Raw genomic sequence first — 16,184 nt, 5'->3', positions numbered from 1 at the left:
CCAGCCTTCTGGCCTCAGGTCGGCACGATGACCCTGAAGGGGCTGCTCCAGAGGCGAGCCCTGCAGAGGCGGAGGAAGTGCTGGGCCCCAAGGGTCACCCGGGCCTGCGGCTTCCCTCTTTGCCCTCCGCCCTCGCCGCAGCTCCCGCCTCCGCTCAGGAAACCCGACCGCCTAAGGGCGGCCGAGCTTCAACCTTCCCCCTGGGCCGCAGGGCGCTGGAGGAGGGGCAGAGCGCAGGTCGGACGAGGCAGGAAGTAAAAGGCCCGCAAGCGGCCGTGAGAACCTCCCCCGGCTCCCGCCAGCCTGCACCGGGGCGCGGTCGAGGTAGTGCGCATGCTCCGCCGCTCGCCCCGCCCCGCCCTCCGAGCGGAGCCCGGCCCAGCCGCCGCCGGACCAATCAGAGCCTGGGAACGAAGCCGGCTCCGTGGGTGAATCTAAAGGAACTGACGCCGGGAGGTGGGGCGAGGCAGAAATTTGAGTCAATCAGAACACGGCCTCCCTTCCCTTCGCGGGCCCAGGAGCCGGCGGCGGCGCACCGGCCCGCGCAGGCGCGTTTTCCAATTCCCGACCCGCCCACTGGTCTCCGCCTACCCGGCTGCCTGTTGATCACGTGGCAGGCGCCAGCCAGAGAGAGACAGGAGCTCCAACCCTTGGTAGCGAATTATTCAGCGTAGCAGGAGAGCAATGTGCCATCTGCGGTAGCAGGGGTATAAGGTAGTGACAGCTAAGGAGTGTTGAGCTCCGCTGGGAGGTGGGCAGCCCAGGCAGCCCGCCCAGGGAGGAGGGGCAGCAAACAATGGTGATGCAGTCGGAGGGAATGGTAGGGATGAAAGGTACTAGAGCAAATTTTAGGCTTCTATTCTGCATGAAATGACATGAATGTTATTTGTCAAAACCCAGAGTGTACAACGCAGAAGGAAATATAAACCCTGGACTAGAGTCGGACACGACTGAGCAACTTCACTTCCACATTTCACTTTCATGCATTGGAGAAGGAAATGGCAACCCACTCCAGTGTTCTTGCCTGGAGAATCCCGGGGGCCGCGGAGCCTGGTGGGCTGCCGTCTATGGGATCGCACAGAGTCGGACACGGCTGAAGCGACTTAGCAGCAGCAGGACTATAGTTAATAATGTATCAGTATTGGGTCAAATGTAAGAATACAAAGTTATTAATAATGAAGTAATTACCCTCCAATTAAAATAAAAAGAAAAAAGGTCAAAATGTTATTAATAGTTGAAACTGGAGGGGTGAGGCGTGCATCCACGGAAACCCTGTACTATCTGCCCACCTCTGTGAATCTAAAACCGTTAGGAAGGAGATTCAAGGGGTATCACGGTGATCAAACGCACAGAATTGGTGGATCTGTTAGTTTGCAGGGGAGGGAGGAATCAAGGACACTTGCCAGGGCTTGGGGAACTAGGGAGCTGGTTGGGCCACTACTGAGATGGTAGATAAGGTCAATGAGCAGCTGGACTCCCACATCTGGAGCGTGGCAGGGCAGCAGCACAGCAAGGCTCAGAAGGCTTCCAGAACTCCAGGGTTTCTTTCCCCAACCACCCGAGACCCAAAGACAGCTCCAAGCCATCAGACTTCTCCAAAGCCCTGACAAAGCTCTTCCCTTCTAGGAGGGCTTGCAGGACGCACTGTGCCAAAAGGCTGTGAGGTCCACATCCAGAGGAACACAAGAGCCGGAGCAGGGCAGCCACACATCACCCAAAAGGTGCACACTCGCACACGTGAACTCCCCAAGGCCACTGGGTGAAGTTTATTGTGAAACCTCTTGCTGTGAGGATGGGATGGGCAGGCCAGGACAGGGAGGGGAGCAGGTGCGGGCTCTAGGAAGCCGAGTCAGAGGCCTCTGAGCTGTCCTTAACATCAGTGCTCTCTGTGGTCTCGCTGACCTCGCTTAGGTCCTTGCTGTCGCCACCGCTGTCCTCCGCAACCAGGCCCTTTTCCTCACGACAGGCCTCCCCTGAGCTTGGAAGCGAGTTGCCCTTGCCTTCCATCTTGTTCTCGATGGAGCCCAGCACCACATGCCTGCCCTTCTCCTTCAGCTCCAGGTGCCGCCTCAGCTGCCACCAGAAGCCCGGGAGAGGCGGGAGGAAGGAGACAGGGCCTAAGTCTCTAGACCATGAGGGCCCACTCCCACTGCCCATTTCTGGTCCCTTGGTGGGGGGGCAGGCAGGGCAGAAAACACGGGACTGCATTGGGAGACCCAGGGCTAGTCCCGGCAACTGCCCCCTCTGGGCCTGTTTCCTCTGCAGTGAAGTGGAGGTGTTCACACACCCTCACACGGCTGCTGTGGAGCCCTCTGAATGGCCCCAGCCCCCATGGAGCCTTGGGCAGAACCCTGTCTCCTCAGCCTTGGAGCCGGCTGCAGCCATCCCCAGCCCCACGCCTCAGCATGTCCAGACTGTCCTGTCACAGCTGCCTCTGGTCAGGATAGGCTTCTCCTCAGAAAATGGAGCCTTGGCCCAATGAGAGCCTCCTTTAGAGCCCTGCCAAGGTCTGGCTCCCCACCTGTCAGCTGAGGTGAAGAGGACCAGGACATCTCCACCTCCCTCAGGCCACCCTACTCAGCCTGCTTGGGGCCGGTGGACTTGGCACCACTGGACTCACCTCATCGGCCATCTGGGTGAGGTCCCGCTTCATGGCGTATGCATCTTCCCCGTCAGCGTAGTATTTGGGTTCCACTTCACTGATCCTGGGGGTGGGGGGGTGGAGAGGAGGAGAAGAAACTGAGTTGGGGGCAATTCTCCTCCACCCTCTGGTGCCACCTGCCAGTGGGACGGGGTGTCAGTGCCCCCCAGAGGCCCTTTGGAAACATTTCTGACGTGGCCTTCTGTCTGCTTTCTCCGACAGTAAGCTGGACTCCCTCCCACCCTTGGCATTCTGCCACCCCCCACCTCATCTCTAACCTGGCTCCCAAGGATCTGTTTCTGTGGTTTCCTGGGAACTGCGGGCCCTGCATGTGGCAGTACCCTCCCCCTCCTTGCCCGGTTCCCTGTCATTTCCTGGGCATGCATGGCTGGCTGGCTCCCATGCCGAACAGTTGGAAACGGCGGGGGGTGGTGCTGTGGCCTCTGTTCTTGGTGTTCTTGGATGGCCCAGAAAGGCCCTGCCAGCCTTCAGACCCAGGAACTGTCAACCAGCAGGGGCGTCTGCATCCAGGTCAAAGATCCTCAGATGCCCAGCCCGTAGGTCCTTCCCTTCCTTAAGCAAGCTGAAGCTAAGGCTGTCTCAGTGGGCTCTCCACAAACAGCCCATCCCAGCAGCTTTCACCACAACGCCCTGGGCAGGGCAGTTCCTGGCCAGGCTCTCTGTGTCCTGTGCTGGGCACACTGAGCGGACTGCTCTCACCCACTAGGACACCCAGGGCTCTAGACCCCTCTGCTGCACCCTTCCTGCGCCAATATGCTTAGGTTTACCCTTTCTTCTGGTTCTGCTGAGATGCTTCTAGGTGCCTGGTCACTCTCAGTCCTGTTCCTGTCCTGGGTCCTTGTCTCTACTTCTGAATCCCTTCACCATGCTGCCCTTCACCTGGCCCCCACCAGCAGCACGTAGTCCTCTTCTGCCCAGCAAGAAACGCTAAATGTCCTCTAGGCCCACAACACATCTCAAACAGACGGTGGCAGGTGGGTGTCACTGTCTCCGAGTGGAGGCCAAAGCCTGTCCCTAGCTCCAGCTGCTGCCCACCCTCATGCCTAGAAGGTAGCTCAGCCCATCTCAGCCACCTGGGCAAGCCAGACCTGGGGACTGTCCCATTAGAAACATCTAGATTTACTTACTGAAAGTTGAGCGTGTTGGAATAGAGGTGCAAAGCTGCCCGGTTACTGTAGGGGAACAAGGCAGTGCTGAGCTCTACAGACCAGGCCAGACAGGGACAACACGTCCAGGCCCTGCCCATCCTCCCAGCCCCCCTCCCCACGAATCCCACCTCCGGAGTCTTCTCCAAAAGCCAAGGCAGCCCAGGACCCGTATCAAGACAGTAGCCCCCACCCCCCTTCCTTTGACCCCGGCTTCCACCTCTTCCTGACGTGCAGGGAGACATATTTGGCATTGAAGTTCTCGATCATGGCTCGGGAGGCCTGGTCCATCAGCTTTTGAGCCAGGCCAAGACGCCGGTGAGAACGCTTAACAGCCTAGGGGCAGAAAAGTGGGACCTCAGAGGCGGCTCCAACTAACTTCCACACCCACCAGAGCCTGGGGGGAGGTCCTACGCACCAGCGAGGTGATATGTCCATGGGGCACGTCGTCTGGGTCTTCTTCCCTAGATCAAGAAGAAAGAGACTAGGAGCGAACCTCACAGTGCTCCCAGACCCAGGGTAGGGGAGAGAGTCAGGGCTCTCCAGACCCTAGACAGCAGACAAAAAACATGTGCAGTATCAATGGAACACTATTCAGTGCTAAAAAGAAGGGAGTTATCAAGCCAGGAAAAGCCATGGAGGAAACTTCAATTCATATAACTGAGAGGCAGTCTGAAATGGCTACACTGTATGTTGAGGTACGTATGCAGTCAGTCATGTCTGACTCTTTGCGACCCCATGGACAGTAGCCCGCCAGGCTCCTTTGTCCATGGAGATTCTCCAGGCAAGAGTACTGGAGTGGGTTGCCATTTCCTCCTCCAGGGGATCTTCCCCACCCAGGGATTGAACCTGTGTCTCTTGCACTGGCAGGCAGATTCTTTACCACTGAGCCACCTGGGAAGCCCACACACTGTATGATTCTAATCATGGGATGTTCTGGAAAAGGTAAAACTATGGAGACAGTAAAGAGATCAGTGGTTCCCTGGGGAGAGAGGAGGGATGAACAGGTGGAGTACGGAAAACTCGGCAGGCAGTAAGACTACTCTGTGTGATACTATAGTAGTGAACACATGTTATACATTTGTCCATATGACTCTAAGAATGAAACTTACTGTGAACTATGGACTTTAATAATGATGTAGTAATATTGTAACAGATGTACCAGGAGATATTAGTAAGAGAGGCAACCAGGGAAGACAGGGAAGGAGTTATGTGAGAGGGGTGTGTATTTTAAACTCACATTTCCTCTAAAGCTCAAACTGAACTAAAGAACAGTCTATTCACTTCAAAAAGAAAAAAAGAAAAAAAAAAAAACCAACCCAGGCAGCCTCCATCAGGCATGTGCAAATGTTAGTGTCCCTCCTCCCCAACCCGCAGGTCAGGCACCAGTCTTGTCTCTCTGCCTCTGGTGACTCACATTTTGGCCAGGACGTACCCCACGATCTTCCCATTCTCATCCTCAGCGATGTACGAGAGCTATAAGACAGGAGGAAAGAGGAGGCAGAAAACAAGTTTCTATCAGAGCTGGAGGAGCCCTTAGTGGACATCTGGCCCCACCGAGTCTCTCACCCTGGCCATGATGGACAGCAGCCCAGGGTGGAGTTCAGTGACAGCTCCTGACCTCCAGGCAAGGTGGCCTTGTTTTCCCAAGCCCCTCGTTCTTAGCCAGGAAGAGGTGGGCAGACAGGTGGTAATTCTGCTCCTAGGTTGGCCCTGTTCATCTCCCATCTTCAGGCATCTCCTTTCCACCCCCAGCCACCCCAGATGAAGCCAACACCCAGGGCCTCCTTCACCCAGGCGCCCCCCTCGGACTCTTCATGGTCTCAGCCAACTCAGGGTGGGACTTCCTTGACCCAGTCCCCAAATTCAACAGCCGCCCACCTGGGGCCAGGAGAGGCCATGGTAGAAATAGTATTTCATCTGGTAGTTCTCAGGCAGGCACAGGAGGTTACAATGTTGCATGTTCATCAGGTCCTCTGGCTGCGAGGGAGGAGGGCAGTGGAACGCGGTCAAGCCTGGGGCTGCTCTAAGTAGGCCTCGGTTCTGTTGAGGCGCTGCTCGTTGTCTACTCACCGACCCCCCATCCCCACCCCCAGACCTGGGCGGGAGCTGGGACTATCTGTCTCTGCACAGTCCTGGCCCAGGGCCGCCGGGCAAAAACTTGACTGTTCCAGGAACGGACGTGAGCGCTAGGAAGCTCCCCAACACCATCCCACAGAGCCCCGACATCCCCGAAAGGGGTTCGCAGCCCCGGCTTTGAACCCCTGGCCTCATCTGTGGGGAGGGCCAACCCCACGGGAACGGTAGCCTTCACTGCTTTGTGCCGGGCGGCCGCAGGCGCTCCAGGCGGCCGGCCCTGGGGCTCGGCCGGGCCCCTCGGGAGCATGCGCACGCGGCCACTGGGCCTCGCTCCCACGCGGCGCGGACCATCTCCGGCCCCGGCTCCTCACCCTCGCATTGCGGATGTTCATAACGGCGGCGGGACTCGCAGCTCCCAGCGGGTCGTGAACGCGCAGTCAGCTGCCGCCGCGCTTCAGAGCGACACCGGGGCTGCCAGGCCACGGCTAGGGCTGGAGCTAGGTCCGGGATCGCGGGGGCGGTGGCGGAAGAGGCGGCGCGCGCCTGGCCCGTCCACCGGACGGAAGTGGCGCGCTGCCGGACCCACCCTCCTGGGTGCTCGGCTAATGCGCAGGGAGCTCCAAGGGCGGGGCGGGGTCTCTACGCGGGGCGGGCCAATGGCTGGGCAAGCCCGGGCGCGGGGCGGGCCTCTTGGCGAGGTGGGAGGTTCCAGCGCTCCGGGTGGGTCACTGGCCGGGTGAGCAGGTGCTCTTCAGCCGAAGGCGGCGGGCGCTCCCCACCTCCCGCGACCCCACAGAAGCTCACACACACAGACAGTGTAACGGGCTTCGTTTTATTCTGCGCCTGGGCGGGCGGGACCAGCGGGCGGAGACCGGGCGCTGAGGGCCGAGGCCGGAGCGAGGCGACTCAGCAGGTCGTTCAGCATCTCCTCGCACATGGCCAGGCACCGCGGCACGTGGAAGCAGCCTACGGGGAGAGGCGGGACAGCGGGTTGGGAGGGCTAGGGACAGCGAAGTGCCCTGAGCCCCTGAGGCCTCGCCCTGTCCCCCACTCACCTTTGAAAGGACCCCCCTTGATAGTGAGGGCGACCTTCCCATCTCGGTTTAAGTAGCCAAACCATTCCCCGTACTCTGGATCGCGAAACTGCAATAACAAGGCAGTGACAGGCAGCGCTGGCAGGTCATGTAACTTTGTAACAGATGATTCCTTTTGAGTTCCTGTTCTCTGCTTCACAGGCCTGTCTTCCAGTTGATGAGATTGTAGATATCTAGCACTGAACGGACTCCAGCCTTGCTTGTCACAGGTCCCAAACACATCTCCCTCTCCCTTGGAGCCCCTTGAAGCCTGACCCTGCCCAGCAGCTGTGTTGACCCATTCCAAATTCCTTTCTTCTCTCTTGCCCACAGTTCCTTGCAGATGCTCCAAGGTAGACTCCGGAGCCCTGGCCTAGACCCTTCTCTTTCCTCCCCAGATAGAGACCTGAGTGGAATCCCTTCTCAGAAGGACTGTGGAAGAAGTCAGTGACACTGAAGTCCACTATCAAAATGTCTTTTTAAATGTCGACTTGTGAATAGGTCTACTCCTCTTCATAGCAGGTAACACTAGTTCTATATCTATTCATTCTATCTTTGCAGTGACACTGCTCATGTCCTCACATTATTCAACTATTTGATCTGACATGGACAGATTGAACTGTTTCTGTGGATGTCTGAATTTCCTGTCTTCTGTTATGATGATCAATGCATAATGACTGATCTGTTTATAAGTTTCCTGATTGTTTGATGGCCATCTCTCTTTCTTGACAATTTATTCCTTAAATTTCACTTTATGCAGTTAACACCAATGGCCTCAAACACAGGTTCTTTTGAATGCATTCAATATTAACATTATCTTGTGACTGTTGTGTTTGGAAGTAATGATGAGTGTGTGCGATACTGGGAGATGCCCCTAGAACTACAATATAACGTGAACACATTTGGGATGTCTACTGGTGACGAAGTCAGACACTGCTAATGCCACTGTGCTTTCATTCATGATGGAAGCGAATACTGGATTTCAGTTAGAGGTCAGCCTAAAGAAAGACAGAATTTTCTCCCAGGTTGCAAAACCCACAGACCACCAAGTAAGACCCCCTGTTGTAATCCCTCCTGTACTGGGGTTTACTGATGGAGAGAGTTGTGGCTTTCGAAACACATTGGGAATTTTCCTTCATTCAGGCTCAACCCCCAAGGTGCCTCTCAGCCATGGCTGGCACAGGTCATCACTCCACTCATTGCACTCGGGCCTCTAGTGGAGGGGGGTCCCTGGCTCCCCTCCTGCCTCACAACTGATTCTTGTCTCCTTTGCTGGGCCCTTCTATTCCCTCTTCTCTTTTCTTTCTGTCCTCAAAGCTCACCTTGCCTTGTGGCTCGCAGTATATATCATCTATATCCTTATGACACCCAAACACTTGTGGCCAGTCCAGACTCCTCCCACTCAACCAGACTCTGAGCCCTGCTCCTGTTGCATCTTCCACCCCGGGTCAGGCCCCCACTCACTGGCCAGGATGACAGCCACCGCGCCACCTCCCTGCCTTGGCCCAGGGCCCTATGGCCTCCCCTTCTGAAGCCCCAGCACCTGTGAACCCCGGAGTCAGGTTGACCCCTCTTTGCTGAGCACCCCTTCTAGCTTTTTTCCTTCCCATCAGCCCCGCCTGCAGCCCCCTGACTTTGCTGTATTTCCCAGAGCTCTCATCCCCATCTCCGTTTGCTTGTTTACTTGTTTATGGTCAGTCACTGCCAGCAAAATGTGAGCTCCAGTGGGGAAGGGGCTGCTCTGTTGACAACAGAGGGTACTGGGGCTGGGACCTCCATGTCTGCTGAGGGGCAAGCGGGGGATGTGCAAGAAGACTTGCCCTCCCCGCCCAGTCTGCAGTCTCCACACCTTTGCTGAGACCAGGAAGCAGAACTTACCCGGTGGAAGGTGTACTCGGCCACCTGGTAGAAGATGCGCAGCAAGGCAGGGTCCCCAGTCTCACTATAGCCCATGAGGAAGGCGATCATGGCTTCACTGTGTGGCCACCAGAGCTTCATGGCCCACTCCAGCTGGGAGCAGAGAGGAGGCATCTGGAAGCCTGTGTCCCACCCTCCACCACCCCTCTCAGCAGGAAGGTCACCCCCATCATTCAGGCCCTGGCTAAGACTCCATCTGGCCCAGGCACTTGGAGCTTCATTGTGACATGGATGTCTATGGAGGCCTTGACTGCCTGGCAGATTGGCACTAGCTTCTTGAGCCAGAAGGGCAGGGCTGGGCCAGGCTCCCCTTAAGCCCTGGAATCCAAACCCTGGCTGTCTCATCGGTCTGTCTAGAGCCCCTTGGACAGTCAACTCAGCCACCTTCTGTGGACCTCAGTGGGATCAAGGTATAATCACACAGGCGTAAGGGACCAAATCTGCCCCCGCTGCTGATGACTTAGAATCACCCAGTGAGCCTTTCCAAGACAGAGGGACACGTGTCTCCTTGTGTGCGTGAGCTTGAGGACCACTGGGGTCTCCCTGGGCCCCCCACTCTGTGAAATGGGTTGAGGACAGCCCTGGGCACATTCCCACCTGGGTGGGGCAGAGGCCATCAGCATCCTGGAAGTAGAAGAGGCCACCATGCTCAGGGTCCCATCCAGAGTGGAAAGGCAACAGTAGGAACTTGTCAATCACGTGGGCTTGAAGTTTGGCATCACCTCTCCGGATGGCATAACGGAGCAGGAACCAGCCAGCCTCCAGCGCGTGGCCTGGTGAGGGCTCAGGGTAAGGCAGGTAGTGTGGTCTCCCTCAGGTAGGGGGTTCCAGCCCCCTGCACTCTGTGCTGACTCCCTTCCTCTCTTGCCAGCAGTGGGGCCTGCTCTGAGCCATGCCCCCCAGCATGGCAGGCCCATCCCTGCTTCTCTGCCTGGTCCTCAGTGCCCAGTGTGGAGGGAGGCAGGCAGTCCCCACATCTGAAGCCCACCCCACCCCTCACCTGGGTTCTGGTGTCTCCCCAAGCAGCCTGAGAGTTCCTCACCATCCTCTGACACGTTCTCCAGCACAGCCTGCCCACCCCTCTGCAGAGGGAGGTGCAGAAGGGGGTTCAGCACTCAGCAACCCCCTCCAGCCCCTCCCTCCTCATCTGCAGGCTTGGGTGGGCTGGCGGGAGTGGGCAAGGGGATTTTGAGGAGGAGCTGATTCACTCCCAAGGGTCTGGAACTTGCTTTGGGCCTGGGCCCCAGAAGACACTGAACGGGGGGGACTAAGATTGGGCCGACCTGGCTGTCCAGAGGCCTGGGAGGAAGCTGGGTCTGGGTTTCATGCTCCCTGATGGGCCTGGGTGTCTGGACCCCACCCTCCTGCCCTCACCCCAACCTGGCTCCCCGGGGGCCTCCCCCACCCTTTCCAAGGGTTCTGGGCCACACCTCCCTGTATCTCCCCATCTGTAAAATTGACCCCCAGCTCATGAGTGGGCTTCCCTGGTGGCTCAGATGGTAAAGAATCTGCCTGCAAAGCACAGCAGACCTGGGTTCGATCCCTGGGTGGGGAAGATCCCCTGGAGGAGGGTATAGCAACCCACTCCAGTATTCTGGCCTGGGAGAATCCCCATGGACCAAGGAGCCTGGCGGGCTATAGTCCATAGGGTCACAAAGAATTGGAGATGACTAAGCTTGGGGGTGGGTGTGGGCCTGGGGGTGGGGAATGGGGGTCACTCTGTGCCCCAGCCCCCCAGGACTGGTCTGGCAGTCGGCATCTGCCTCCTGCCCCCACCTGCACATGTTGCAGAATCCTCTGAGCGCACCAGTCCCCCAGCTCCGCGGAGATGCCTGCCAACTCCTCGTCCGCCTCCCCGAGCTGCTCCACCAGGTTGAGCAGCATCATGGGCACCGCCATGGACTCCGAGGCCGGGGCCCCAGGGAGCTGGGGCCGGCCCAGCCCAGAGGGGTCCTCCCGCACCCAGCTCACGATCTGATCCATCATCTCCATGGCTTCGTTCTGGGAGTGGGGGTGGTAAGGGGAGACCCAAGCTGAGGCTGCTCCCCATCTAGTCTGGTCCACCCAGGTCCCTTGGGCTGAGCTCCTAGGACACTCCTGCCAAGGCCTGGCCCTGGGCTGGGTGCTAGGGCTCCCAGGCTGGGGGCTACAGACCGTGCCCAGGCAGTGAGGTCAGCTTTGAATGATGAGGGGGCCAGGGAGGAGCACCCTCCCAGCCAGGGCAGGGCTGGTCCCTCTGAGCAAGACCCTGCAGAGCCGGGATGGGCGAGGGCAATTGATCCCCCAGGGTCCCCCACCTCTTGTTTGTTGAAAAGCGTTAGCCTCCTAGGCCTTTCCAAGTTCCAAGGAGCACATTTAATCAAATAAGTGAGGAAATGCAGAAACAAAGGAAAACAGATAAGCAAGACAAAACAATAAGTTTAGACTAAAGTCTTCCCCAAGAGCCAGAAATAAAATCCTGAGTTGTATCCTCGAGCTGTTTTGCACATAACTAAAACACCCACCATGGGGAAGAACTTAAGTACATGCTGCCCACTGGCACATAGAGCCCAGACCATTGGAACCAGAAAGTAGATCATGTAACTCCCTCCTGGTTATCTCACCACCAGCCAATCAGAAGAATGTTCCTAAGCTCTGTGACCTCCTCCTTGATTTTGCCCTAAACCCTTCTCTGAAAGGTGTTTTGAGTAGGACCTACCCTGTCCCTTTGGAATAAATGCTGCACTTTCCTTCCCCACCACCTGGTGTCAGTGGATTGCCTTCACCGCACATGGGCCCAAGTCTGGTTTGGTAACATCTCGGTGCCCATCCTAAAGAAAATCAGTCCTGAATATTCATTAGAAGGACTGATCCTGAAGCTGAAACTCCAGTACTTTTGGCCACCTGATGCGAAGAACTGACCCATCGGAAAATACCCTGATGCTGGGAAAGATTGAAGGTGGGAGGAGAGGGGGACGACACAGGAGGGGGTGGTTGGATGGCATCACTGACTCGGACATGAGTTTGAGTAAACTCTGGAAGTTGGTGATGGACAGGGAGGCCTGGCGTGCTGCAGTCCATGGGGTTGCAAAGAGTTGGACACAACTGAGTGACTTAACTGAACTGAATGGTGCCCAGGGCCCCTGTGGGGGTTGTTGGGGGAGGGCCTCTAGGGGAGGGAGGACACATAGTGACAATAACAGCAGTAACAGTGGGTGTGACTGGCAGCCCCGGGCCCTGCGGGCCCAGAGAAAGGACTGATGTTAAGGACAGATCTGGCCTGCACCCAGGTACCAGGAGCCAGCGAAAGTGAGGGCACGGAGATGTACAGTGTGCCCATCCTCCCCCGCACCTGGTACCGCGCATCCCCAGTCACCCTCCACAGCTCATTCATGGCCATGGTGTAAAAACACTCGCTGAAGATGGTCCGCTGCACCTTGACTGGGCGGCCGTCCCTGGTCAGCACAAAGGCACATTTCTTTGCAGGAGGTGCCACTTGGGCATAACGCAGCAAAAACTCGCCACCTGGTGGTCAGGAAGGTGTCACGCTGGAAGGCGCGCTGGGGGTGCCCCAGCCGGCGCCTACCTCCCCATCGGTGGGCACCCGGCGTCCTTGGGGGGCTTCCAGAGCCGGCTGGCAAGCAGGCAACTGGGAGCACCGCGCGGCTACCGGGATCACCGGGAGTGGCTTCTGGGGAGACGGGGACTGGGAGGGGAGGGCACCTGCTTTAGCTGCATTCAAAAGCTCCGGGCGGCGGAAGCGCTCAAACTGGCGGTACAAGCGACAGTACATCCACACCTAGGTGGGGGGTGAGGGAGCGGAGGGGTCGTGGCTCAAGTGGGGGGCCGCCGTCCTCAGGGCCTTGGGAAGGAGGGCGGTGAGCCGCGATCCCTGCCCGGTGTGCGAACTCAGGCAGGACCCAGCGCGCCGGTTCCAGTCCCGGGCGCCCCATGGCACGCCTCGTCCATACCTGCCTCCCCTGCAGCCAGACGTACTTGAGGTCATCGTACACCCGCCCGTCGCGGCCAAGGCACGTGAAGAAGCCCCTGCGGGACACGCTGGCGTTAGCCGAGTTCGCGGTAGGGGGCTGGTGAGGGGGCCTAGGGGCTGGGGGTGGTGCCCCACAGATGGCAGTCAGCCCAGAGTGAGGTGCAGGGGCTCCAGAGGAGAGAAAAACCCAGTCCAAGGCCCCCAGAAAGGCGAGGCGCGCACCCCTGCTCCTGGTCGTGGGAATGATCCAGCCAGAAAGCCACCACGCGATCCAGCTCGCGCGCCACGCGCTCCTTCCAGGCCCGCAGCTTCTCTTGCTCCTTCTCCATGTCCTGTGGAGAGAGACTTGGAGACACGGCTCCCCCAGAGGGCGTCCCGTCTTCTCGGGTGCCCGTCCCGTAGGTGGACTCCCCGGGGCTGCAGGTCACCCCAGGCTCGAGTGGCCCCCTAGGGCTGCCTGACTCGGAGCCTCGGGAACCCCCCCCGCCCCGGGGCAGGTCTGCCCTCCTGACCAAGATGGGCCCCGGGACTGAACCCCTCGTCCCCGCCCCCCATCCTGGACGGCCTTTTCCAGGACAACACCGACCACCCCCAGCCCGCGCCCCTTCCCCGGGCCGCCGAGCACTGGCCTGCCACACTCGGAGACCCCGGCTCATCACTCCTTGTCTTCCAGGAAGCCACACGGAGCGGAGTGCTGTCGCGTGACTGTCACTCAGCTGACCCAGCCTAGCACCACCCACCTCTACCCCCCAGGTTCCGCCCGGCCCGGGGGCCGAGCCTGCAGCGGGGGCGGGGCTTGGCTGGCTCACTGCCACACCCACCCTCAGGTCACGCCCCCGGGCGGACCCCACCCCCCACTCCGGCAGGGAGGCTGAGGCCGCTGGAGCTCCGCTGCTGGGCGCCCTCCATTCAATGCCCTCCTGGTGGGAAGTGCTGGGTGAGTTGGCAGGACGTTCTGGGATTGGGGTAGAAGGGGGGAGGAAAGAGTGAACTCAGGGCTGTCTTCCCTCCTCCAGCCACGTCTCCCCGCCTGAGGGCCCCCCTCCCCGCCCCGGGGCAGGGAAGGGTAGGGCAGAGCATGAGCCCAGGTGTCCAGGAGAAGAAAAAGTGACAGTGAAGTCGCTTCTGACTCTTGGGGACCCCATGGACTCTAGCCTGCCAGGCTCCTACGTCTATGGGAATCTCCAGGCCAGAGCACTGGAGTGGGTTGCCATTCCCTTCTCCAGGGGATCTTCCCAACCCAGGGATCGAACCCAGGTCTCCAGCATCGCAGGCAAACTCTTTACCATCTGAACCACCAGGGAAGTCCAAGAGAAGAGATAGCTGGAAAATGGCTGAACGCTGAGGCCCCGCTGACCTGTGACACCACAGGGCGGCCAAGTCCTCTCTCTTTGGAATCCGCTCCACAGCCCCTGACCTCTTCACCCCAGAGATGCCACTCGACAGTCAGGCGGGAACTGTGCAAGTGAAGAGCAAGGTCCTCAGAGTCGGAGTTCTCCAGGTCTTCCAGCACCCAGTCTGCTTTTCTGGACTGTCAGATTACGTTGGGTGCTCCGAAGAAGGCGGGTCAAACTTCCTCTTCTTGCCCAGCCAATGGAAGAATTATGTGGAGGGACCGTTTCCGGGACCCTGAGCTCCCATTGGGGGCTTGGGGAAGCTTGGGCTTCGGGGGGGGGGCGCCCTGTTTGCCAAAGATGTAACTGGGCCTCTGCCTCATCCGTACAGCCCAGGGACAGGAGCCTGGCATGCTGTGTGCTTGTCCCGACGAGACTGTGGGCGCCCTGCAGGTAAGTGCGCCCTGCAGCCGCTGTGTGTCCCCCATATAACCTCATGCTTGGGGGGGTGGTTTCCCGGCTGGGGGCCCAGCTGGCTTGGTATCAGCCACCCAGCTGCAGATGCCTGTCATTATTCCTGGCGTGTCCCTTCCACCCAGCCTTCCCCTGCCTTCCTGTAACATGCCTAGCCAAAGATTAGCCTTGCTCCGGGGAAGGTTCTGAGGTTCCTGCCTCAGACACGGCCGTCGAGTCATGGGCCAACCCTGAGGTAAAAGCGGGCGGTGCTCCTCACCCCGTGACTTCTCTCTGGAGTCCCTCAGGTGGACTCTCCGCCCCACAGTTGGCCCACGTCCTCCCGCCCCTGGACATTGCCCCCGCTGCTGTAGCCTGAAGGACATGTGCCTGGGCCTCTGCCTGCCACCACCACCCCCCACGGGCCCCCCAAAGACATGAGGTGCCTGGGCTCTGAGTCAGGTCAGAGTTGGCATGGCAAGGGACTGACAGGACCCCATACTCACAAGACTCCATGATTCCAACAGAGGAGCATGTGCTGGGGTGAGGTGCCATGGTGTGCCCTGAGTGGAGAGGTGCAGGGGTTAGTAGCCGCCTGTTGCTCTAAGTCATGAGGAAAACCCCATGGGCAAAGAATAAAATATAGCAATACAGCATAATCCAAATAAAAGTACATTGGGTTGGTAAGTTGGGGTCGTCATGCCCTGCTAAGCTAAGGAGAAACAGTGTGGACCTTGAAATGCTGAGTCAGCGCAAGTTCAGAAGGCTGCTTGTGCACACGCCAAGATGTTTTCCCGAGGCATATGTGGGTCTGTGACCTCCAGTTAGGTGATGCCCCTTGTACAAGAAAATAACAGAGATAGTTTAAGGTAATCCATAAAATGGGAGACATGAAGTCAGGAGGCTGACTTCATTGGAGCACAACAGTAAGTTCTGTTTGCCAAGACACTAAATAAATGTGATGTGGCTCCGAGGAACAGGGCGCTTGATCTGAGGTCTTGAGTCCCCCAGTCCCATCTTGAAAACTTGAATTCTGTCTCGTTTTTTTCCCAAACTGCGTCGACCACTTTCCATCCCTACCTGCTGGATTTTGGTACCAAAGGAGTGTCCGAGACCCATCCGTGTCAGTGGGGCAGTACCCTCACGGGTCCTCTCTGTACCGTCTGGCACCAAGGTGGCCAGACACCCTGGCCACCCCACTTGGTTTTTTTGGCCCTTTGTCCTGGTTCGCACTGAGGACTGATGCTTCCTGCCTGCCCCTGGGTACACCACCATCTTAGCCTTGGCACCACAACCCAACAGTGCGATTGTTTAGTTGGGGACCCTGGCCCATGTGCACAAAAAGCCAGGCTGGGAGTTACTCCAGCAGCATCCCCTGACCACAGGGGCATCCCTCCGGTGATGCTGGTCTGTCCTGGGGGCTGTGAGCTCTCAATCCAAGGAGTGTGGTGGTTGTCCCCTGTCCTCTAGTGAGAGGAGGGAGGTGACATGGCCTCCACACAGGGAGTCAGCACCAGCTGTTCAGTGAGCCCCTTTGGCCTGTGCCCTGCA

General features: G+C 58.5%; 2 protein-coding genes and 1 long non-coding RNA gene across 3 annotated transcripts; 1 reads left to right on the top strand and 2 right to left on the bottom strand.

Annotated features, from left to right (window-relative positions):
- Positions 1 to 1,743: 1,743 nt before the first annotated feature.
- On the bottom strand, positions 1,744 to 6,408 carry NAA10 (N-alpha-acetyltransferase 10, NatA catalytic subunit). The gene is made up of 8 exons (XM_004022778.4): positions 6,258 to 6,408; positions 5,689 to 5,787; positions 5,225 to 5,283; positions 4,226 to 4,271; positions 4,028 to 4,143; positions 3,790 to 3,834; positions 2,621 to 2,705; positions 1,744 to 2,073 (listed from the first exon to the last, which is right to left on the bottom strand). Exons 1-8 carry the CDS (start codon positions 6,276 to 6,278, stop codon positions 1,837 to 1,839), a joined length of 708 nt encoding a protein of 235 aa, XP_004022827.1. The 5' UTR covers positions 6,279 to 6,408; the 3' UTR covers positions 1,744 to 1,836.
- A 296-nt stretch (positions 6,409 to 6,704) lies between these two features.
- RENBP (renin binding protein) lies at positions 6,705 to 13,553 on the bottom strand. The gene is made up of 11 exons (XM_004022782.5): positions 13,476 to 13,553; positions 13,069 to 13,178; positions 12,827 to 12,902; positions 12,579 to 12,654; positions 12,208 to 12,380; positions 10,653 to 10,877; positions 9,877 to 9,958; positions 9,474 to 9,649; positions 8,838 to 8,969; positions 6,942 to 7,029; positions 6,705 to 6,852 (listed from the first exon to the last, which is right to left on the bottom strand). The coding sequence occupies exons 1-11, from the start codon at positions 13,500 to 13,502 to the stop codon at positions 6,719 to 6,721; spliced, it is 1,299 nt and encodes a 432-aa protein (XP_004022831.2). The 5' UTR covers positions 13,503 to 13,553; the 3' UTR covers positions 6,705 to 6,718.
- Positions 13,554 to 13,631: 78 nt separating this feature from the next.
- Positions 13,632 to 15,664, top strand: LOC132658819 (uncharacterized). The gene is made up of 2 exons (XR_009598871.1): positions 13,632 to 13,783; positions 14,073 to 15,664. It is a non-coding gene; the product is annotated as an uncharacterized LOC132658819 (long non-coding RNA).
- Positions 15,665 to 16,184: the final 520 nt, after the last annotated feature.

The sequence above is a fragment of the Ovis aries genome, chromosome X, assembly GCF_016772045.2.
Source record: "Ovis aries strain OAR_USU_Benz2616 breed Rambouillet chromosome X, ARS-UI_Ramb_v3.0, whole genome shotgun sequence".
NCBI classification, from domain to species: Eukaryota; Metazoa; Chordata; class Mammalia; order Artiodactyla; family Bovidae; genus Ovis; species Ovis aries.
The sequence above is the reverse complement of the archived record's forward strand: the minus strand, read 5'-3'. Positions and strand labels throughout refer to the sequence as shown.